General features: G+C 40.9%; 1 protein-coding gene across 1 annotated transcript in view; it reads left to right on the plus strand.

Moving 5' to 3' along the window:
• The window catches only part of PLOD1 (procollagen-lysine,2-oxoglutarate 5-dioxygenase 1), a 1142395-nt gene that overhangs the window by 513698 nt on the left and 604239 nt on the right, over window positions 1–24458 (plus strand). The window contains exon 8 of the mRNA XM_044063038.1: window positions 4562–4663. Coding sequence (XP_043918973.1) covers window positions 4562–4663 — 102 coding nt within the window. The remainder of the gene's footprint in view (window positions 1–4561; window positions 4664–24458) is intronic.

A 24458-nucleotide genomic window follows, 5' to 3' on the forward strand; every position in this document is an offset into this window, starting at 1 on the left:
TGGTTAGTAGTTGGACAGATCAGTAGAATTGCCTTCTTTGTGAAGTGGGATTATATGGGAAGTTAGCAGTTAGTCTTAAAAATTTTGCTGGTAAGTTGTCTACAGCTAGAGTAGTGGATTTTAGTTTCTTAAGGAGACTTTTTATTGTTGCAGTTGAGCCGGGTTGAAGGAAGAATGTGGTGGTGTTTTTTCTTGGAGTAGGGGTAGCTGTACTAGGAAAGAAGCTTTGATTTTTGGAGAGGGCCAAAATAGTTGTGGTAAAGTATTTATTGACTTGGGTAGCAATGTTGTCTGAGGTATTATTAGTAGTTGGGTGGGGTGTACTGGTTTTGCCCAGTAGGAGAATGTTGTTTATAGCAGACCAAATTTTTTTTTTGGATTATTTTGATACTTGGTTTGACTGTTAGAGTAATAATTAATTTTGTCTTGTTTTATTTGTTTCTTTGTTTTGTTTCTAAGCTCTCAGTAAGTTTGCTTTGCAGTTAGAGATTTAGTTTTGTACCATTGATCCCAGGCTTTGTCTCTTGCTTGTAGTAGTTGCCTAGTATCTTTGTTTAGCCATGGGACAAAGTTAGATTTAATTCTTATAGACCTGGGAGGAGCCTGTGTATTTAAGATAGTAAGAAAGGTGGTATAAAATATTCTACAGCATCTTCTAGGGGAAGTGTTTTCAGTGGTGTCCAATTATAGTGTTTGACTATGTCTATAAAGTTGTTGGAATTAAGGTGTCTTTTCTTCCATATTAGTGGTAAGTAGTTTGTTTAGTTGGGTTAGTTTTTGTCTAAGTAAATAGGTTGGATGGTGGTCACTTAGGCAGTTAGGGAGATGGCCAGAGCGAGGGCAGTGGGCTGGTTTGTCTGTTAAGATCCAGTTGAGTATGGAGTGCTTATTAGATGACTTGTTATTCCCAGTGGGAGTTTGGATGAGTTAAGTAAAGTCATACAGATTAATATGACTAGTGAGGTTTTGGGAAGAGCAGTTTGACCAGTCAATATTAAAATCACCCATGATTATTGTTTCCTGGGGAAGTGATTTTGTGGTCCAGTTTAGTATATTTTCTAAAGTTTGGATGTTACTGAGTGAGATATAGGCACCAATTATGTTTGTGTTTTTTTTTTAGTTAATGATAAGTTTAGAAAGGAACACTTCAGCATTGTCAAAGTTGAAAATACTGTGATCTAAGGCTTCTACAGAAAGATGATTTTTAAAGAGTAAGGCTATTCTGCCACCTCTTTTACCTATTCTGTCTAGATATATGACATTATACCCTGAAGGGAGAATCTCATTATTGGTAATATTTGGTTTAAGCCATGTTTCTGTGATTAGTATATCTGGTGAGTATACAGAGAGGTTGGCATGCAGTTCATGGACTTTGGCAGTGATACTTCTAATGTTAATATTTAATAGCGAGGTATCAGATTTGTGTCTAGGACGGACTGTTATTGAGTATGAGTGGGTGGTATTTTGGGGTGATGTGCAGCTTAGAGTAGTATATGAGACACGGTTTGGGTTTGTTTGCTATATAAAGTAAAATTTTTAAGAGTCTAATTATGTACCTATCTTATTTCTGAGAGACTCTAGGGATGTTGGGGTGAGAGAGTAGGGAGTAGTATGCATTATGGATTGTTGTGGTGTTGAGTATGTAGAGAGATATAATAGTGTTGGTAGGTGTGATTTTTTGTGGGTAGAGGGGAGAGGTAGAGTGGGGTGGAATAGGATATACAAGATTGGTGTGATAAGAGGAGATGTGTGCGGCAATTGTTAGGATTATTAGAGTAACAGTGTATAAGTGTAATTAGTATTTATATTGTGTCTGTGGTTGGATGGAAGCAGGTTTTGTTAGTGTGGTTGTAGTTTTATAGTTAGGCATTGTCGAAAATACTGAGTGCCAATGGCTATCTATCATGGTACAGATGTATATTGTTAACGTGGCAGAGTTTGTGTAGAGAATTTTTGTTATTCTGTTTCAAAATCTTGTTGCTAGTGTTTTACTCATTAAGTTAAGGGTTCAACTGAGCTGGTATACTGTACTACAGTTGTCTTAGTTCCATAGTTTCATAGGTATATGCTAGGCTAATGCCCACCAGAGCCTTTATAAGCCTAGCTGTACAATCCAGCCCAGTTGTGTCTTTATGTATCATGGGCATTTGTTAGGAGGGGATATGTTAGTTAAGAAGTTTCTTGTGGTTATGTGGGGGGTATGTTAGTTGGGCATTACTGCCTGCCTGTGTCTATTAGAGATATGGGGGAGGGCCAGACTTGGGATGAATTTATAACTTCCCATCCATTGGTCGAGGTTACCCTTAAGTATGGTTAGGGATGGACTGCTTCACATGGATGGTGAACCTGGTCCAGAGCATAGGATCCCCTCAGACATGTATCTGTCTCATTATCATGTCTTCTTTATGTCACAAGCAAAATTCAAATCCTTGGATTTAGTGGTTCTGATGCTGTTCATTTTGCAGATGTGCAAAAGGTCCATCATAGCTGGATCCGAGGATGCCTTATATACTAGGCATAGATAGCCTGTTAGTAACCTGTAGGAGACAGAGTACAGAGAGGAGCAAAAAAAGAAACTGACCCCCTCTTTTTCTGTTATCTAGCTTGACTTTCTAGCTTGCATGTATAAAACCACCTCCTATCCTCTAGGCCAGAGGAGTAAGTGTGTACAGTAATTGTGTTCTTGCTGTGAACGATTCACCTACCTAAAGACAAAGTTACCAAAAAGACAGAAAAGTAGGCATTGGCACTTGAAAGGTATCATTAGCTCCTCCTGGGAAAAGTGTGTGTTTGTGCATGTGTGTGTGTGTGTGTGTGTGTGTGTGTGTGTGTGTGTGTGTGTGTGTGTGTGTGTGTGTGTGTGTGTGTGTGTGTGTGTCTGTAAATGTGTGTATTGTCATGTGTTCAAACAAAGTTATCTTGCCCGAGTTTTGGTTACTATTGTTAAGGTAAGTATTAAAAGACAATGGGCTGACAGCAAGGTAGCTTAAGTCCTTCTGTGTATTTTGATGTGACAGGTGCTGCTTGTAACCTGAGGTAGTGGTGTATACTTGCCATATGCTCTAAAGGCCCATTGCATTTAAATTAATGGTATGGAATGCAAATTTATATGCCCATTTGTCACATATTAATTGGTGTTAGCAATGCATATTTAATGACCATACAGTGGCAGTTGGCTCAAGTGATATGTCTAATTCATGTGTCTGAGTTTCTAGGCTTGTAGCTCAGTGACATAAATTTATTTGTTTATTTATTTATTTTACGAAAAATGTTATTAAGTTAACATATTTACAATATATACACAGAAAGGAAGAAATTCAACATCACATACTGTTGTACAATGTTAGGAATACAATGAATCACCAAAGGTAATCTTATACAACTAACACATTAAGAGTCTTGGTATTTCAATAGCAGCATTTCAAGGTTATCCCAACTGCTGAAACTTTTAGCACAATTTATAGATCTTGTTCTGATAACTTCTTTTTCAGTTTTACATAGTATTGTTAAATTTAAAAAGTCTGTGAATGTAGGAACTGAATTTGATTTCCAATTTTTGTAACTTTCCTAGCAACTGCCAGGAGACTCTAGAACTGTTTTAGTTGTTTGGCTTTTACAGATAAAGGAAGTGGAACATTCATTAGTATTATCAACCTAGTTAAAGAACAATTATCAAACCATAACTCCTTAAAAACATACTTATTTCTTCCCAGTATATATTTATTTTTTCACATGTGCATCCTGTCATCTTTTACATCTTTACTACATCTTCAACAAACTGAAGAAGTTGTTGTTGTTGTTGTGTCTTTCGGCTTTTCCCGGTTAGGGGTCACCACAGCGGAACTCCGGTCCGCTAATGATTGGCAGATAGATTTTTACGTGCCGAGTTGCCAGCCCTGATGCACAACCTTCAATGAAGGTATGCCTATTCACTCATGTCTCCACACAGAAGACGCTCTAGCTGAGAATCGAACCGGACAGCGTCTTACTGTGAGGCGACAACACTACCGCAGCATCACCACCGCAGCATAACAAACTGAAGAAGTGATTTTACTAAACTTAGAGATTTTATAGGGAGTAACAATCAGTGACATAATTTAATGTAGTAGCAAGTCAAGCAAAACTTAATTCATTTGTATCATATCCACTCTCTCACACCCACACCACATGCTTGCGTGCGTGTGCATGCGTGCACGTGTGTGTGTGTGTTTGTGTGTGTGTGTGTGTGTGTGTGTGTGTGTGTGTGTGTGTGTGTGTGTGTGTGTGTGTATGTTCATGCCTACTGTAACATATTATAAGATCGTCAAACCTTGGCTTTGGCTGCATGCTTGCAGTAATGAATAAGCTTTGATTTAGGATCAGCAGCCAAGTGATTAGAAACTGATATGATCTGCAGGGGTACACTTGGTTTTCACTGTTCTGTAGATGCAAACCCTTGATATCAATGTAATAAATTGCCATTTTACCTTTTATAAAGATAATCATTTCATGCTGCACTGAGGAAGAGTAACAGGTAATTATTTTAGTAACAAGAACTCTAACTGTGAAATTTCTTTTCTAGCTACAGTTAAATTACTTAGGAAACTATATCCCCCGGATCTGGACCTTTGAGACAGGCTGCACTGTCTGTGATGAAGACATACAGAAACTTTCTGGGCTGAAGGTAAATGTTTTTAATAATGTGATAAGGATATATTTTGCCACACAGAATGACTCTGTACTTCATTTGATAATGACACATGAATGCTGTTATGGAACATAGCTACCTTATAAAATCTGAGGTTTAAAGTCAGAGTTGCAGATTTGTTTTTATGTTTGTTATCCGGTACATGTGATCTTTCAGTAGTGACCTGGGAACCCTGTCTGATTGTGTGCCTTACTTACATTAACACACTAGGTAAATGAAGGCTGAAGGACTCAAGCCCTAGGCAAGAATTCCTTTAAAAGTACTGCATAAGAACATAGCACATTGCGGCTGTGAGTGAAAGTGTTGAAAAGATATAATAAAGAGGAAAAGAAATAGAAAGAAGGATATGGAAAATATATGGAGAAAGATCTGGAATAGAAAGAAGCAAAGAACATTTTATATTGTGCTTTGTGCATTATGTACGCATTAGTTTATTGATAAAGTAGATGTTATTTGTGTTTCACTGTTGCAGTCATTACATTTGGGTAATCTGCTGGCAGGTTGCCCTCCGTCGGCCTGATTAACAAAGTCTTGGGTCCTGCATCAGTTGCTGTCCCTTCTTCCATGACGTCAGGTCATCAGGGGTATAAAACATGCATCCGACGCCATTACATCAGTCTTTCTTGTCGTGCGGTGCCCGAAGCAGAAACAGGTTGCAAGGGCTGGTCGGCCGACTCCTGAAATTTTTGTTTTCGAGTTTCAGAACTGATGCCTTCAACTTAAAGCTATGTACCCCGTTGGGGAAACTTTCTCTTGCTTCTTACCGATGTCAGTAAAAGTTAATAATTGCATTACTTGTGGAAAGCAAATACCGCACAAAGATTTTCATTCGTACTGTATTCCTTGCCTAGGCTCTGACCACGACAAACATTGCTGTCGGTTTTGTGCTTTATTTAATCAGCACACTATCCATCGTCGGTACATTTTTGCCTCTAAATATTTCGGATCTCAGTTTAATTATCCAGAAATATCATTGGTTAGCCATCTGACTACCGGGATTCCAAAAAAATGCAAAGATAAAGACAGAGACAAGCCGGCGAGGTCCAAAACTGCAGACGATGCTTCTCCTAAGCCAGTCGCCAGTTCGCCAGTACTCAGTGAGGTGCTTTCGCAGCCCCTGATACCCGCTACTTCTGATTCACAGGCCTCTACTGAGACCCATTCAGAGTCCGGTATGCCGCAAGAGGCTTCACCTATGGAACCCGCGGATGTCTCTACCTTGGATGGGTCTGGAGCCACTGTGCAGGCACTGGCTTCTGAGGGTGTACTCAGGCCTACAGACTTGCATATTAAATCGACTTCACCTTCATTACTAAGGCCTAAATCTCGATCTATGTCTAAAAAACCGATGCCCAGGCCACATGTTCAGGCCCCTATGCCTAAAAAACAAATGATCAAAATGGCTGAAGATCTAATTACTCTAATCAGGGGTAGTCAACCCCCCCACCCCCCGTAAGAGGCCTAGGGCTGAGCTTGATTATGAATCTTCTGATCAGGTTTCTGTTTCTTCTGATTCTTCTAATGACCTGGATTTGTCGATACCTACATTTGAGGATTCTGATGCAGAGGATTCCATTCCCTCGGGTTCCCCTCCTGTGGATTTTTCTTTTGGGGAAACTTTGCATGCCTTAAGGGAGCATTTCCACTGGGAAAGTCAGGAATTTTCTGATTCAAAAAAGAGGCTTAGGGATTTCCTTCTTCTACCTCAGCATAGGCCCTTGGCTATACCTCCTGTACTAAACATTGTTGATGATGTGTTTTCGGAATCCAGTATGGCCCTTGATTCCTTGCCTCCAGCTCCTAGTAAACCTGACAGATACACAGGGTTCCTGACTCCAAGTTCCTTTTCAAAAATCCTGTTGCAGATCCAGAAACCATTTCTCAAGGGCCCAAGGGCATTAAGGCTTCTACTGCAAAAAATCCTACCCCTTCTGATAGAGACACTAGGGTGCTGGATAGATGGAGTAAGAAGGTTTATACTTCTGCAACCTTGGTAATCAGGGCTTTAAACCGCCAATTTCATATGTTAAAATATTAACAGCATATTATTGGACTGCTTAAACAAAAAATGATGTTGTTTCCTGACTGTGTGGAAAATAAAGATTTACAGGATTTATTGCATTCTGCTGAACAAGTTGGAAAACATACTTTGCATTGTGGTTTTGATTCTTTAGAGGCCTCCTGCAGGGCTGCTGTTACTGGGTCTGTGCTTAGAAGGCATGCTTGGCTTAAGGAGCAATCTTTGCCTGATCATGTTAAAGTGAAATTCTTGGATGCTCCTTTAAATCAGGACCATCTGTTTGGCAGTAAGGCTGAAGAAGTTTTTAAAAAGATGGAAGATAAAGCTAAATCTATGCAAACTGTTAAAGATTTCTTACAAGTGCAACCAACAAGATTTAGTAGGCACTGGCCTACTAAGAATTGGTCTTTTCCAGCTCCTTCCAGATCCTCTTAAGCCAAACCCAGACACACCAAAAGCACCAGGTTTCAGACCCAGGGGACTCTCAGAACTAAGCAATGGGGGGCCTCCACTTCCAAATCTGGAAATAAGACACCCCCTCTATAGTAAACAGTCTCAATGACTTCCTTTTAAAATTACCAAGTACTTATATTTTAGACACCCCTTTGGGGGGAAAGATTGCTCTTTGTGCAAAGAACTGGGAACTCATAACCCAGGACAAATGGGTTTTAAATATAGTGTCCCAGGGATACAGATTTCATTTCCACATGTTGCCAACACCAAACGGGTGGCCAGACCTGCCATCAAATCAGTGGGCAGAGGCTCAAAAACAAGTACTTTCCCTCTTACACATGGGGGCTATTCAGCCAGTGCCAGAAGAGGAAAAGGGACAAGGTTTCTTTTCCAGGCTTTTCCTGGTACCCAGAAAAGACAAATCATGGCGTCCAATTCTGGACCTGTCTACTCTAAACACCTTTCTGGACATTCCAAAATTCAAGATGCTGACTCTTCACCAGTTACTTCCTATGCTAGTCAAAGATGCCTGGTTGGCAACTTTAGATTTAAAAGAAGCATACCTGCACATCCCAATCAGGGAATCTTGCAGAAGATACCTACACTTCAAGGCAGGCTACTTGCATTATCAGTTCTCTGCACTGCCCTTTGGCTTGTCTACTGCACCCAGGGTTTTCACAAAGTGCCTGGCTCCAGTTATTGCATTTTGCAGGCAAAGAAATATTCAAATATATCCATACCTGGACGATTGTCTAATTCAGGCAGAAAACCAGGGCATACTTCTAAATCATCTGGCGTTTGTAAAAAGGATTCTAACTTGTCTGGGGTACACCATGAATGAAAAGAAATCACAACTCGTACCCTCTCAACAAATTACATTCCTGGTTGCAAGCTTGAATACAACTGCCCAGATGGCTTTCCTCATGCCAGAGAAGCAAATTCATTTGGAAACTTACTTCAAACAAGTGGCCACACAAACCCTTCTATCTGCAAAACAAGTACTGCAAGCCTTGGGGTTCATGGCTTCTTGCATTCTTCTAATTCCATATGCAAGACTGCATATGAGGAAACTATAGTGGTACTTAAAAAGTCTACGGGGTCAACATTGTCACAGCCTGAAAACAATGATTCCTATCATACCTTGCCTATGCCTGGAATTCCTGTGGTGGGCAGAGGCCTGCCACCAAAACAAGGGACTGCCATTCACACTACCCCCTGCCGCCCAAACCCTAACTACAGATGCATCAGACTATGCATGGGAGGCTCACCTGGCAGGGAAGTGCATTCTTCCAGGACAACTAATGGTAAAGGCGGACAACACCACGGTTATGTGGTACATAAACAAGCAGTGGGGTACACATTCTTACCCCCTCTGCAGACTAGCCATGGCATTGTGGAACACAGCCTTGAGCTACCAAGTGCACATACAAGCTCAATTCCTGCCAGGAAAATTGAATACACTGGCAGACGGACTAAGCAGAAATCTCATGGACCCACACAAGTGGAAACTGGAACCATGGATTTTCAACATGTTGATAAGCAAATGGGGGAGCCCAGATATAGATCTATTTGCCTCCCCTCAGAACTACCAAGTGGACAAGTTTTGCACAAGGACTCCCTACAAGGAAGCCTGGAAAGTGGGTGCTCTGTCCTTCAGCTGGAAAAGCTTATCAGTCTATGCCTTTCCCCCTCTGCCTCTGCTCTCCAAAGTTCTGCTAAAAGTCAAACAGAACAAACCAAGAATGATTTTCCTTGCTCCAGACTGGCCACGCCAACACTGGTACCCACTCCTACACAGTGTGTCACAAATATCTCCATGGCACCTGCCTCAGACCCCTTCCTTGCGGTCTCAGCAGGAGAACCAAATTCTGCACCCTCAGCTTCCCACATTGAACCTTGCAGCTTGGCTAATCACTTAAATTCACCTTTATCATTCCTCAGCAAACCTGTGATGGATGTCATCCTGGAGGTGAGAAGGCCTACTACTAGAAAATCTTATGCTGATAAATGGAAAAGATTCTGTGCCTGGAACCAATCTTTAGGGATAAGCACAGCAGCACCCAATTTACCTCAGATTTTGCAATACTTAACTGAGATGTTTCACAAGGGCCTGTCTTTTTCCTCTATTAAAATCCATGCTTCAGCTATTTCAGCTCACTGTAACATTGAACCACCCCTCTTTTCTCATCCCCTGCTCAAGCAGTATCTCAGAGGGGCAAAGAACTTAAGACCACCCAAGAAAGCTCCAACCCCTGCCTGGGACCTTACCTTTGTTTTGGAGAAGCTCACTCTACCTCCTTTTGAGCCAGCTGCTACTGCAGACTTAAAATTTCTTTCTTGGAAAACAGCCTTCCTTTTAGCAATCACTTCAGCTAGAAGGATATCTGAATTACAGGCCCTTGTGGCAGTGGGGCCTTTTGTCATCTTTCATGCGGACAGGGTATCTCTGAGGACCAATCCATCCTTCATGCCCAAGGTGGTTTCCAGTGTGGCTCTTAATCAGTCCATTCATTTGCCAACCTTCTTTCCCAATCCACAGAACAAAGGGGAACGGATTCTGCATTCCTTGGATGTGCACAGACAACTTAGATTCTACTTGGACAGGACTAAATCTCAAAGAAAATCTGACCAATTGCTGGTAGCATTTGTTGCAGGAGCAAAGGGGAAGGCTATTTCAAAACAAACCATTTCTAAATGGATAAGCCATTGCATTAATTTCTGCTATAAGCACCATGGAAAACCTATCCTCCAGGGGATCAGATCTCACTCCACCAGGGCTGCATCTACTTCTGCAGCCTTTCTCAGAGGTGTTCCTACCAGGGATATTCTAGAAGCTGATACCTGGAGTTCTGTACATACTTTCACCAAGCATTATCATTTACCAATTTTCTCAAAATCCAGAGCTGGTTTTGCCACTGCTGTCTTGCAGGGCCTTATAGCTGGCCCTAATGCTGTATAAACTCCTCCTCCCAACCGCAGCTTTGGGAATCTACCCAAATGTAATGACTGCAACAGTGAAACATGAACAACATAGTACAGTTGTGTACACTTACCATAAATGTAGATGTTCGAGTGTATTTACTGTTGCAGTCCTGGTTATCCTCCCTCCAGCCCCCTACTTTTCTCTAGCTATACCTCTACTTTCTTTTACTATGCTTAAAAGCCTTTTTGGTGTATTTGCTTTTGGTTGGAGGTATAGTTTTGTGTTTTTATATTTTATTGTCTCCCCATTAGGGGGGCACCTGACATCTGGGGCAAGAAAAAATGATGTAATGGCGTCAGATGCATGTTCTATACCCCTGACATCATGGAAGAAGGGACAGCAACCGATGCAGGACCCAAGACTTTGTTAATCAGGCCGACTGAGGGCAACCTGCCAGCAGATTACCCAAATGTAATGACTGCAACAGTGAATACACTCGAACATCTGCATTTGTGGTAAGTGTACACAACTGTACTTTATTCATGTCCCACCAGGGATATCTATATTTCAGAGTAGGAATAGAATGTAGAAACACATCCATGCATTTTCTAAACCTGTGCTTCTGGGTAGGGTTACAGTGGTGTAGCAACCTGTGCAGAAGAGACCAGGCAACAGCCTCCAACTCATCATTGGGTCCGCAGGTATACCCATGCAAGTGGAGATATATATTTCATCCAGAATACACTGGTACTGCTTTGGACCCCCTCTGACTAAGCTGTGCCTGAAACACCTTCTGTGGAAGCCTGTGATGATAGGAGATGCTGCCAGCCATGCCAGGATAAGTAGGACAGAGGATGTATGATTTGTGCCTGCACAACTAGTTGGAATTTTGTAAATAATTGTATGTCATTTGTATATCAAACTGATTTGTACAGATGCTTGTGCTGAAAATGTTTTTGTGAGGTTTGCTTGTGTTAAAATGTATTAACCGTGCACCCTGCTGGAATGAAAAGAAATATATATGTATTATTGTTACTGAATTAAAATGTATATGTTTTAATAGAGGACACCGAGACAGCAGAGGTTAACCAGATAGCTTACATTAAGAAAAATAAGGGAAATGTAAATGAGCTGTTAAAGCACTAAAATGGCACTCCTCAGTACTGAATAGGACCAGAGATGTTGGGTCTGGAAGATGCCTTTATTCATTAGCTCAAGCACTGCCATATACATTTAGATGTGTACTGTGGCCATCTGTGGTAAACTTCTGTCTCAGCTTCACAGGGGAAATACTGTGAGAACCTAGAGTCAGGTAACCAGATGGGATCATTGTTCAAGACATCTTGGATATTATATTTTACAGGGAGTAATACCCGAGTATTGAGTATTCTCTTCTGGGGAACCTGACTAGAAAGACTGCTCACGTATTTCATTTTGCCTTTCTCTATCAAGTAAGTTATTAGGGAACAGTAATTCTCCTAGATTCGGTCAGGAATATAGTGAAGCTTAGTTTAGATGTTGTTTTTCTTTATTTGTATGAGTCTGTCCATCAGTGTACTGCAGGACCTGTGACCAGTGCCAAAAAGTGGGCAAGGCAGGAGACAAGGTCAAAGCTCCTTTGATACCTTTGCTGTGATTGAGGAGCAATTTCAGAGGGTAGCTATGGCTAAAAGTATGTCCTAGTTGTAGTAGATTATGCAGCTAGATACCCTGAGGTGGTGGCTCTGTCCTCCATCGAGGTAGAGACGGTGGCAAATGCTTTGTTAGAGATTTTCAGCAGGGTAGGTTTCCCAAAAGAAATACTGACTGACAGAGGTGCCAATTTCATGTCAGACCTGCTAACCTGTCTGTTGGAGCTCTGTGGGTTGAAGCACCTAAAGACAACCCCCTACCATCCCCAGACTAATGGTCTTATGGAGAGGTTAAACTCTACACTAAAGACCATGCAATGGGCATTTGCAGACCAATTTAACGGAGAGTGGGACAAGTATTTTCCCCATCTGTTTGCTTACAGAGAGGCACCCCAAGAATCCACAGGTTTTTCACCATTTGAGTTGCTGCACGGGCATAAGGTGAGGGGACCTATAGATTTGATTCATGATGAGTGGGAGGGTGAATGTGAATCCCACAAGGAGTCTGTTGTGGTATATGTCCTAAACTTCAGGAAAAGGCTTAGGGAGCTCATCGTCTTGGCCCCGCAGAACCTGGTAGGAGTCCAACAGTACAAAAAGGTCTGGTATGACAGGAATGCTCAAGCCAGAGTTTATGCTGTGAGACAGCAGGTGATTGTGCTCATTCCTGTCAGATACAGTAAGCTGCAGACCGTTTTAAAGGGACCCTTCAAAGTGGTAAGGAAGTTTATTGATGTTAACTACAAATTATACCTTGTTAACATGATGAAACCTTGTCATGATAGGGAGATCCTGGTGCTAAGTATTTTCAATAGGAGGCAGGAGGAGTCTGAGTGGGATCTATGCCTACAGCGATCTAGCCAGCAAAACCCCAAGTTACTATGGTGGAGCCTAGGGTTGCAGGCATATGATATGACAGTGCAGCACTGAAGTTGAGTCAGCAATACCAAGGCAGATAGAATCTCAAGACAGGGAATGGAGTAACATATTCCCAGATAGGCTTATTTCTCTCAAGTCGTGTTTCTCAAGGGTCACTTGAAAAACTAGCTCATGCCTTCAAAAAGGGGATAGGTGTGATGAAAGGGTGTACTGCCAGCCAAGCCAGGATAAGTAAGGCAGTGGATGTATGACTTGTGCCAGCATAACTTGCTGGAATTTTGTAAATAATTGTCATTTGTATGGCAAACTGATTTGTACAGATGCTTGTGCTGAAAATGTATTTGTGAGGTTTCTTTGTGATAAAATATCAACAGTGCACTCTGCTGGAATTAAAAGAAATGTACACATATTATTGTAACTGATTTATATGTATATGTTTAATAGAGGACACTGGGAAGCAGAGGTTAACCAGTTATGTACTTTAAGAAAAATAAGGGGAAATGTAAATGAGCTGTTAAACCGTTAAAACGGTACACCACAGTGCTGAATAAGACTGGAGACTGTGGGTCTGGAAGAAGCATTTGTTCATTAGCTTAGGCACTGCCATAAACATTTAGATGTGTATTGTAGCCATCTTTGCTAAATTCCTATTTCAGCTGGTAAGGGGATACTGTGAGGACCTAGAGTCAGGTGACCAGATGATGTCATTCTGCATGCCATCTTGGATACTATATTTTGCAGGGAGTAATCTCTGAATATTGAGTATTCTGTTTTGGGGAACCTGACTAGAAAGACTGCTCATGTATTTCACTGTGGCTTGCTCTATCAAGTAAGTTATTAGGGAATAGTAATTCTCCTAGATTCATTCAGGAATATAGTGAAGCTTAGTTTAGATGTTGTTTTTCTTTATTTGTATGAGTCTATCCATCAGTGTTTTTTTTCAATATTTCCTGTGGTTTGAACTCTGTAGTTTACTGTAAATATATATTCAGTATTTGCATGCTTTTCTATTATTACTATAGGTTCATAGGTAGGTACTAGACTATTGACCCAAGGGCCTAAGTAAGCCTAGCCAACAAGGTTCCCTGACTTACGCCACCCAAGAAAGTTAATTTCTTGTGCCCCTGTCAAGCAGAGCCACAGAAGTGATCCCCGGGGTGTATTTCCTATTTCCCATCCACATATCAAGATTTTTCTTGAAGAGTGCTAATGAGGAACTTTGCTTGACATAGTTGGGTAGCTTGTTCCAGAGTATAGGAAGTCTCTGGGACAGGAATCTATCCCTCTAGCATGTCCTGTTTATTGCGGTCACAAGGTTGAGATCCCTATAGCATCTAGCTCGGAGGGATTGGGATTTCTTAAGGTGTGGCATGTCCAACAGCTCTGAGTTTAACATAGCTTTATATGTTAGGCAGAGATCTCCTCGGAGTAGATGATATGCTACAGAGTAAAGCTCGTGTTTTTTGAGACGGTCAGTGTAGGGCATCTTTTTTAGGCCAGTAGTCCTTTTTGTGAGGTATTTCTGTGGCCTTTCCAGCTGCTGCAGATGTCTTGTGAGGTACATTCCAAAAGGGGCGTTGTACTCTATAATGGGTCTAATGAGTGCCGAGTAGAGGGGAACAATGACATCATTTTTCCTGGATGAGAACCCTTTTATGATGAGGTGTGCCACATAGAAGGATTTCCTGACTACTGTGGTGATGTGATTATCAAAGGAGAGACTACTGTCCACCTGAGTCCCAAGGTCTCATCACACATTCGTCATTAAGTAGACCGCCATTTATATGGTAGTTCATGGGTACAGAGTTTTTACCAAAGGGGGTGACAATGCACTTTTTAGCATTGAGCTTGAGGCCATGCCTTTGACAGCAGGCATCTGTCTCAGTGAGGCCCTTCGGTAGGATGTCCACATCATTGGGGACTCAACTATGGCTCCTAGTTTGCAGTAATCTGCGAACTTCATTAGTCAGAGGCCTTCTGTGTTAGTCTGTACTTCAGAGAAGTAGATACCAAACATGAGAGGTCCCAGGACTGAACCCTGTGGTACTCCACTTGTCACTGGTTTGAAGTCAGATTTGGAGTCTGCAACTTTTACTTTTTATACCTAGGTTAGTGAGTTTAGCTATAATTCACGAATGGGGGATGGTGTTGAAAGCATTGGCGAGGTCAAGATATGCTGTGTGAACAACCTTACCCTCATCTATGGCTTTGGTGACTGCCTCAAAGAAGTCGATCAGGTTCAGAAGGCATGATCTGCCTTTCACAAACCTGAACTGGGTGGGGTCCAGAGTTTGGAAGTTACCAATGTCTTTGTTTATGAGTTCCATGATGATACATTCCATGGCCTTGCAGACTAGGCTCGTCAGGCTAATAGGGTGATAGTTCCCAGCATTAGTGGTGGCTCCCCCTTTGTGAAGTGGGATAACTGTTGCTAGCTTTGGAGGATCTTATAAGGGATCTCAGTTTCTTACTGAGGCTGACCAGGTAGCTCCTTCACTCATGGGATTTTCCACTCTTTTGCAACAGTTTCTTCCTTCTGTTGTAGAGTTTGTTTATGGCAGAGGACCACCAGATTGGCTTCCTTTTTTTTTGAGGATAGCATCTTGGTTCTGTTTGGGATAGCACAATCCATGCACTCGTGTAAGTGCTATAGAGTACATTTGTGTAGGATTCAGCAGTTGTAACTGTATTGTCCATCTGTGTGGGTGTCATGAAGTTCGCCACTTCTGTCTTAAGAAGCATGAAGCTGGCTTTGGAGAAATTTTTTACAGTGGTGTCCTTAATGGTGGGTGGGGTTGGGATGCGGATATCTAGGGTTATTAGCTTATGGTCGGATCTGACCAACGAGGAGTTGATTTCAGGTGTGGAACACCAGTCACTTATGTTGGTAATGACTAGGTCTAGGATATTATCGCCCCTGATGGGGGTGTGGATAAGTTGATCCAGGGCATGGGAATTTATTAATTCCAGAAAGCATTGAGTGAAGAAGTTGGTACATGAGTAGTTTTACCAGTTAGTGGTGGGGTAGTTGAAATCGCCCATTATTAGGGTGTTTGGTTGAATCCTAATATTTTAGGTGGCTGGTCAACTACTACTACTATTTATATTAGTATTAACATTACCCAGTATAATTGGACATCCATTATTAAGGGCTTTAGAGTAGCTGATTGTGGAGTGTCTGGTGGTGGTATCTACCTTATAATCTCGGCAGAAGGAGACACAGCAGGTAAATCTGTGCCAGCTATTCTCAGGTGTGTGTGTGTGTGTGTGTGTGTGTGTGTGTGTGTGTGTGTGTGTGTGTGTGTGTTTCAGCTACTTGAAGCAGGGACACCAAACACTGGGTTTACAGAGAGGGTGCTGGAAGTCTTGGCTTGGACACTCAGCTGGGGACCTAAACCTACAGCTGTACCAGTGGGGAGTCTTATGGGGACCTGGAGGGAGAAAGATAAAGAGATCCAGATGCCGTATTGAGTTAGTTCCCTGTGTGCTCTTAAGGGAAATTGTGCTTGATGCAGAGAGGTCTGCATCTGGAAATAGTGAGTGTATCCATTTGTATTCCAAGTGCACATCTCTCCAGTATCTGTGGTGAGGATTCAGGCTCCTTGCTTATTGGCCCAAAGTGGGGATGTCACAAAGCCACTTAAAGGGCATCCTTATTAGGTGTTCAAACCATGTCAACTGATGCATTTCAAACCAGATGAGTGGCTGTACTGTTAAGATTCTTCCAGACTACTGATATCCTCAAACTGCAAAGAATATGGAAATAAAAAAATCATGCAAAGGATATCCACATTTTCTGTGGATAACTAAATATCCACAGAAAAAATGTTCATAATGGAGTAATGCCAAGTGGAAGGGGTTAGCAAAGAGGTAAAACCAAGGATACTGAACATCTAACCAGTCTACAATGATTTGGCTCCCTCCTTCTTGCACAGTACATCTGCCTTAAGCATGAGATTACATGCTGGTATAAGAGGGATATATGGGTGCAGCAAATTTCATATTTTTCTTGCCAAAAATGAGAGGGTGAAGTCTAAAGCACCAAGAAACTATGTAATGTCATGTCATATTAGAAGAGCACAAGATAGGGACACCCCACCCCATTTGTGGAAAGCAGGAAAGAAGGGGAAGGAGGGAGGGTGGGTGGGTGGTAGTACTGCTGCAGTGATCACTGGAGCATCTGCTGTTATGGTAAGTTAACTTAAGATCTGCACTATGTTGTCTATTAGATTACTGTTGCAGTAACCAAAATAATAAGGGATGGTTGACAAAGCTCAGTAAGGGAGGGTAAATGAAAAAGGGCAAAAGTCAAAGCTTCCCATATTTGCTATATTGGGAACATTTCATATAGTCTATTTATGATTTCCTTTTTACTTGGATGTTCTTGCCTATTTTTTATCCACCAAAGTTCCCAGTTTGTCCATTCATACCTTTAAAATATGAACAACTCCATATTTGTCAGCTAATCTGCTGTGTTTGCACTGTAGTCTACACCCCTATTTATATATCATTTCCAAAGCATTATTTTTCTTCCTATCATTAGCCCATCTTAGTACATTATTCCCCTGCAAGTCTTAAGACTTCTGAACATTTCTAATGCTTGCAGCCCCCCATTGTGGTAGCATTTGTACTGGAGCCAAGTCATTCAACAATATTAGTACATTTTTCCTTTCAGTGTTTTTTATCAGCTTTATTAGCTCACTAACCAAGATCCCTCAGCCTTTTATAAGATGTTGTTTTTGATGAATTCTGATGTTTTGGGGCAGGAGGACGTCATACAGAATGAGCAGTAGTAGATGAGGGTGGTCAGATATGTAGGGCAGATGTATTGGCTGGATACCTTTCTGCACAAGTGGCAGAATTATTGGCAATAGCTGAGACTGTTCTGAACAAAGAGGAGCTTGGATAAACACCTTTACCCATAATCAATATGTATATGCATTAAATTATACATGATTAATTAGGTGCCTATAGATGAAGGGGCTGTATCACCACAAGAGGGGTGCAGGGTTATGACTCTGACACAGAGGGATAAATCCCTAATGGCATCCCAAGTGATCTTCTGGAAAATTAACAGCTCGGGTATGGAGCAGCAAGTTTGGGGAGGTTGGGAATGTGTAACCAGAGATGGGTCATCCAAGCTTGGGAGAAGGAGGATGCCTGAGTGATCACATTGGTGACTCCTGTCAGAAACTATGAGACTGCATCAAGGAAGAACAGGTTTGGCTGAATGCATAGGACAGTGTTGGAATCACACATATATCAAAGCAGGACCAGAACTGCATTTCTCGCATTCTCAAAGCTTATGGCAGGGTGGCATTGTGGAGTGAGTGGATCAGGGGAGTAAGGAGGAAAATTGTGATGGCTGCCTAGATGTCAGTCCTAGGAGATAGATGATATTGTAGCCAGCAGACAATAGGAAGAACAAGTATTCAGGAAAACAGGCATGTGGGTATGGTACAGACATTAGCAGCTGATGTTGCAACTTTGCCACAAAAGACAGTTGTGGTTAAGATGAGATCACACCAAAAAGGTAAATTTTGAACAAAACAAGGGAGCTGGTTAGAATGTAAACAGTGTATTCTTTATGTTGAGTATTTGAGTATAGCTGAGAGGGTAGTCTGGAGACAGTAAAATAACAAGCATGGATTGATGCATTAAAGTATATGCATCGGCACATCAGTATGGATCAAAAAGACAAACAAGGCAATTTTATCCACAGCCAAAAGCAGATCTGGAGAAATAGTATTTATTTTATTTATTTAACATTTGTTGACCAGGAAAGTCCGACTAGGTTCCAGAGATCCTGTTTTCAGCGGAGGCCCGGGGAGAAATGCTCCAGAAGCATGTCTTTAGAATTTGCTACTGCCGAACTTGTGAGGAAGCTTTTGAACAAGCTGGTGTAGAAGGATAAAGCCCTGATTATGACCCAGGCAACCCACATTTTATTTGCAGTCCAGGAGCTTGATGGTGCAGCAAGGAAAATAGGAATGTCCACCTTATAAAGAGGCTGTGGGTCCAGGATGGTACATTCCACAGTTCCCAAATCAATCATTGTTGAAGAACAAGGATGCATTTGTACTGGTAGGGGCCAGTGAGACATGGACATGGCCACCCAAGCTTGTAACTGTAGCCTTTGTTGGCCATGCAGAGGAGTGTGCACAAGCTAACAGAGGGGCATTTACATTCCCTGTGATGACATAGATGCCTGTGTTACTACCAAAGAGAAAGGGTTAGACCTTTTATATAGAAAAATAACTGTCATTGCCAGGATGCTGGCAAGATCACCAAATTCCCTAGTGTTTACCTCGATGATGGCCCCTTTGGATGGCTTTCATCATAGGGGGTTTTCAGAGAGGATCCCACACCCCTAGAGAATAATGGGCTTGGGTCTGATGGGGGTGTTTGAAGGTCAGCAGGTAGAGAGGGAAAAGCACATAGAAAGAAAAGGAGGAAAAAGGAAGGTTTCCAAGAGTCTTCTTGTAAATCATAGACAAATAATGCTGAAATACTTCTTCAAAAGTCATTAGAATGCCACATGTATGGTAGTTGCAGCTGTGGTATCAGTGGCACAGAGAGAGAAAGCCCCAATTCTGACAAGCTGACCCAGATCTATTAGTACTCATGTGACTGGTGGAGAGGCAGGGAGTAATGGGTTACCATCTGTAGCAGGGTGGGCTGCATTGTTGGCATCTCCTGCAAAGATCCCTAGTGGAGGCTGGTGACGTCTGTGTTAGGAGGTGTGGTCTAAAGGGGGGAAAGGATGGCAACATGGCTGAACCACTGTGGAAGCAGCGCAATGCACAACACATCTCTGTTGCATGCCCGTCAGATGTATCATTGAGTCTGAAAGGGGAGGAAGGTAAAGGGAAGGTCAAACAATGGAGAAAAAAACCCTGGATGGTGGTTGGACATTCCAATCCTTCCAGGATGTCTTTAATATCCTTGCTGGCCCTGGCTAAATTGTGGGCTTTGGATCGGGGGTTATTGACTGCTGGCAGACTCAGTAAGGACATGGGGTACTGGGATGGCTGCCATTAAAATCCTTCTATCAAATATGACACCATATTCCTCCTTTGACGCTGATCTTTAATTCCCACTACTACATATACTTTCCCCATATACTTACCACCAGTTACCCCATTCTTGTTTTTCTGCATTAAAACCATACCTTTCCCTATAGTACCTGCTATACATACTCCCCCAATTGTACAGGCTGTCTCTGCTACCTGTATCTTATCCTAGTATTAAGTTGTAGCTGCAGCCTAGATTACCATATTAACATTTGGTTATTGTTCCTTTCCGTTTTTGTTCCTTTTTTGTAAATTTATTTTATGTACTTTATTAACCTTTTGGTGGTCTTGTCCATAGGGCCTTATCAGCTACATCCCCAGCCAAGCAAGCAATTTATAAAACATATGATGGAAAGAAACAAAAGAAGTATACAATATATAACTTCCATGACAATACATAAGGCATTATTTCCGTAGCAGTGCAACATTTGTTTAGCTGTTGGCTTATTGCAAACAGTGAGCAGAAGAGAACACCGTATAATGACTTAAGTGAAATTTAATGATTATTAAGTAGGCAGACCAGCAAGAAAACTTAATTGAAGGTTTGTATCAAACCTTTAAAGAATTATCTAAAAAAAAAAAAGAATTTAAAGAATTATCCTGCCAGTGTAATAGTATGGGTTGTACATTAGTAACAGTGCTTTACAATATTCACAGTCATACAGAACATTTGTATTTGAAGGCTAAATCCCACTCTAAAGTTAGCATGTATGTATGTATCTACCTAGTTGCTCATTTAACCTGTACCATAGGTGGAGCACTTATGTTTATCAACCAGATGATGTGTCAACTTCTTTTTGGATTTAGTGATACTGCAGAGTTTGCAGATCTACTCTGGTAATGAATTCCAAGCTGCAGGAACGATGGTAGAAAAAATATTTTTTTTCTTGTGTAATTTTGCTGAAGGAAGCCTTACTGGTGTAATGGCATTGTATACATTTGAATATAAGGGATATTTAAAGTCTTTGTGCTTAAGTTCTGCTGCCAAGGGAAGACACTTGTATTAGTTATTGTATGATAAACTTGTGTGGTCACATTATATGAACACATTCGGTTTATATTGTTTTTAGCTCCTGTGTGGTTAACAGTGTTTGTAATTCCTTGTATACCTAATGTAATGCTAATTATTTTTTATGATCAGAGCCATTGATGTGCTTAGATTAACTTAATCCATTTAATACTAATGTTATTATAGGAAATATATGTACATGGGTCCCATTCAGAACCTCAACTCCTTAAAAAGTTGGGGCTCATATAATCAAAACCATGTGATAGATTTTCCATAAAGTCAAAGTGAATGGAAAACACAAGACAGTAGGGATCGGGGAATTTACCCTTTTCCCCACTATAGAGCGATCTCAGAGTTGGTATATTTATGCTGGGAGTGTGGGGGTGCAGGATGTGACTTGCCCCCTTGCAAAAACATAGATATTTGTTGTTTTCTATAGTTTGACTTTTTGGAAAGTTGATCATATGGTCTAGAGTTTAGAGCATATGAAGTTTGACTTTCTGATGAGCTGAGCTTTGGAATGGGATCTCTGTACACTTAACTTCATTTAAAACGTGTTTTTGTCTGTTAGCACTTCGTTCCCTGTATTTGTTTTACCTAACCTATTTTATTATAAAAAATGTTTGTACCTTTGCTTTTTTGGCTTTGGTTCTAACAGAAAAGAGTCCTTGGAACAATTCAATTTCCTGATCAAAGAAAACTAAATACATAAGCAAGTAATTGTAGTTTAGTAGTTGGTTGTGTAGATTTATATATTGTATTGTGAAGCTTTCTATACTAGCCCTGTTCTGAAAATGGGCTATAGCCAGAAGTATTTTCTAAGTTAATTAATGCAAATATGTAAATAAATAAATAACTGCAAGCTTTCCTGCAAAAGATGAAACACTGACAAAATACATAAAGTACATTATTGTTATGACAAGTGTGATGCAGTTACACATGGATCCCATGAGGCTTGTAAAGACTCCAGGGCCATTAGCCTAGTACACACCTATGAACCTGTGAACCTATGAACGTGGGAAATGAGAAAAACAGAGAGCTTAACCAGGTTAAGTTGGAAGGTGGAGAATTTTAGCAGGAGAAGTTCAGTCAGTACAATGTATTCTTATTTGATTGTATGGTTTGTGCTGGTTGAAAAGCCGTATTAGCTGTCATAGTCACCATGTAGTATTAATAGAGAGTGAGAAGAGATACTGCCATGTAGTATTAATAGGGAGTGAGAAGAGATACTGCCATGTAGTGTTAACAGGGAGTGAGAAGAGATACTGCCATGTAGTATTAATAGGGAGTGAGAAGAGATACTGCCATGTAGTATTAATAGGGAGTGAGAAGAGATACTGCCATGTAGTGTTAATAGGGAGTGAGAAGAGATACTGCCATGTGGTATTAATAGGGAGTGAGAAGAGATAATGCCATGTAGTATTAATAGGGAGTGAGAAGAGATACTGCCATGTAGTACTAATAGGGAGTGAGAAGAGATACTGCCATGTAGTGTTAATAGGGAGTGAGAAGAGATACTGCCATGTGGTATTAATAGGGAGTGAGAAGAGATAATGCCATGTAGTATTAATAGGGAGTGAGAAGAGATACTGCCATGTAGTATTAATAGGGAGTGAGAAGAGATACTGCCATGTAGTATTAATAGGGAGTGAGAAGAGATACTGCCATTTGGTATTAATAGGGAGTGAGAAGAGATACTGCCATGTAGTATTAATAGGGAGTGAGAAGAGATACTGCAGTGTAGTATTAATAGAGAGTGAGAAGAGATACTGCCATGTAGTATTAATAGGGAGTGAGAAGAGATACTGCCATGTAGTATTAATAGGGAGTGAGAAGAGATACTGCCATGTAGTATTAATAGGGAGTGAGAAGAGATACTGCCATGTAGTATTAATAGGGAGTGAGAAGAGATACTGCAGTGTAGTATTAATAGAGAGTGAGAAGAGATACTGACAAGTTGTACCATCTGTGTGCATTTGGTGCATGATATAACCTGGGGGAAACATAAGCATATTTGGCATACACTTCACTCGAGATGCAAGGGACCTTGGAAGAGTGTGAAGATAAATTTGAGTGGACCCCCTCCCAAAATATAATGAAAAAATGCACTATTTAATAATTAATAGATCACTGATGTGTGTGAATCCTTATTAAAAATCAATATTACCCCATTGGGGACTCTGAGTAGTTAAACCCAGTTCAGAGGACAGACTGCACAAAAACTCCTAAAGCTTATTACTACAAAGTTTGATATTTAACCATAAAAGGATAGACTTAGACCTTACAATTGTCTTAATGAAAACTAGAGCTTCTCTAAACAGCACAAAAGGGTTATTACTGTGTAAAACTAATGACCAACGCATCTATAAAATGAGCTGTGGGAAATGTGAATACTAGGCAGGAGTGGGGAGACGTACTAAAGCAGTATGTTTCTGATGTATGGCAACAGTTCATGGATTTCAGACCATAATTGGGAGCAGTGCTACTTGAGTGTCCCTGAATGAGTGGCAGGGGAACTGTTACTTTTTCTCCAGGTGTGGACTGTGTCATAGTAAGTGATTTGTTCTCACCACCAGAATTGTGCCTAAGCGAACTAGACCATATGCAGTATTGTTGGTCAGTAATATTTGAGTTTGTGTGGGAGGTGCGACAAGACACTGATGGAAGTGGTTGTCACGGATCAAACCATTTTCATTTTCTTCCCCTTAGAGTGAAAAAGAGGACGACACTGACTCTGTTGTTTCTGCTACTGTTTGTCAACTGCCCAGGAGCCCAACATTTCATTCCTTCAGTGGTTGAATCAGCCAGCAGACAATGAGAAATGAGCAGGGATCATGCATGATGAGGCTGACACGCTAGACAAGCTTTCCTCTCATAGTTTAGAATTTCACAGTGATGTCGCCCTTCTTAAGTTTGTAAGACCCACGTGGCATCAACAAAGCTATTAGATTGTCTTTCTGTATTAATAATATGAGGAGTATCCCAAAGAGGCCACACAGAGGGCAGCGGATATTGCTAGAGATAAAAAGAATAGTATGTGCATGCAGCCTGTGTCTTATATACCCAGTTATGAAAGTAAACAGTACCTTTACAAATATTGGTAAACAATGTGTCCTGCGACCTGTGCACTTCCAGAATGAAAGTTTGCTGTTAAAGAGTAGACTGGATGAACTGTTGCACAAAAACTGATAGTGCCAGCAGATATTATGAATTTCATTTTATTGTCTTGAAAATATTAGCGTACACATATATGCATATATATATATATATATATATATATATATATATATATATATATATATATATATGTGAGTGTGTGTGTGTGCGTATATATATATATATATATATATATATATATATATATATATATATATATATATATATATATCTATGAGTGTGAGTGTGTGTATAATATGTGTGTGTGCATATATATGGGTTCTGGACGTTTGCTCGAATGAGCAAATGACCTTCATTGTGTCACTACTAGACAGAGGCACAGTATTCTAAATGTATTCTGTACATTTTTTGTACCATTTCATGGGGTGGCAAAAGCCACATCACTATGGCTAGGCTTACAAATGCCCCAGGGCAGATAGCCTAGTACTATACTATGAAACTATGAAACCCAAACGGCCGGGCATACTTATGCAAAAGTGCTTTTCACCGAAGAAGCACTTTTGCGTAAGTATGCCTGTTGCTGAGGCTGTACTACGGTGCGGGTAAGGGAAAATTCCCTTTTCCCCACTGTAGTGCGGTCTTGGAGGGAGAATATTAAAGTGGGCG

This window comes from Protopterus annectens, chromosome 2.part1, assembly GCF_019279795.1.
Source record: "Protopterus annectens isolate FY-2018-M chromosome 2.part1, PAN1.0, whole genome shotgun sequence".
Classification (NCBI taxonomy): Eukaryota; Metazoa; Chordata; order Ceratodontiformes; family Protopteridae; genus Protopterus; species Protopterus annectens.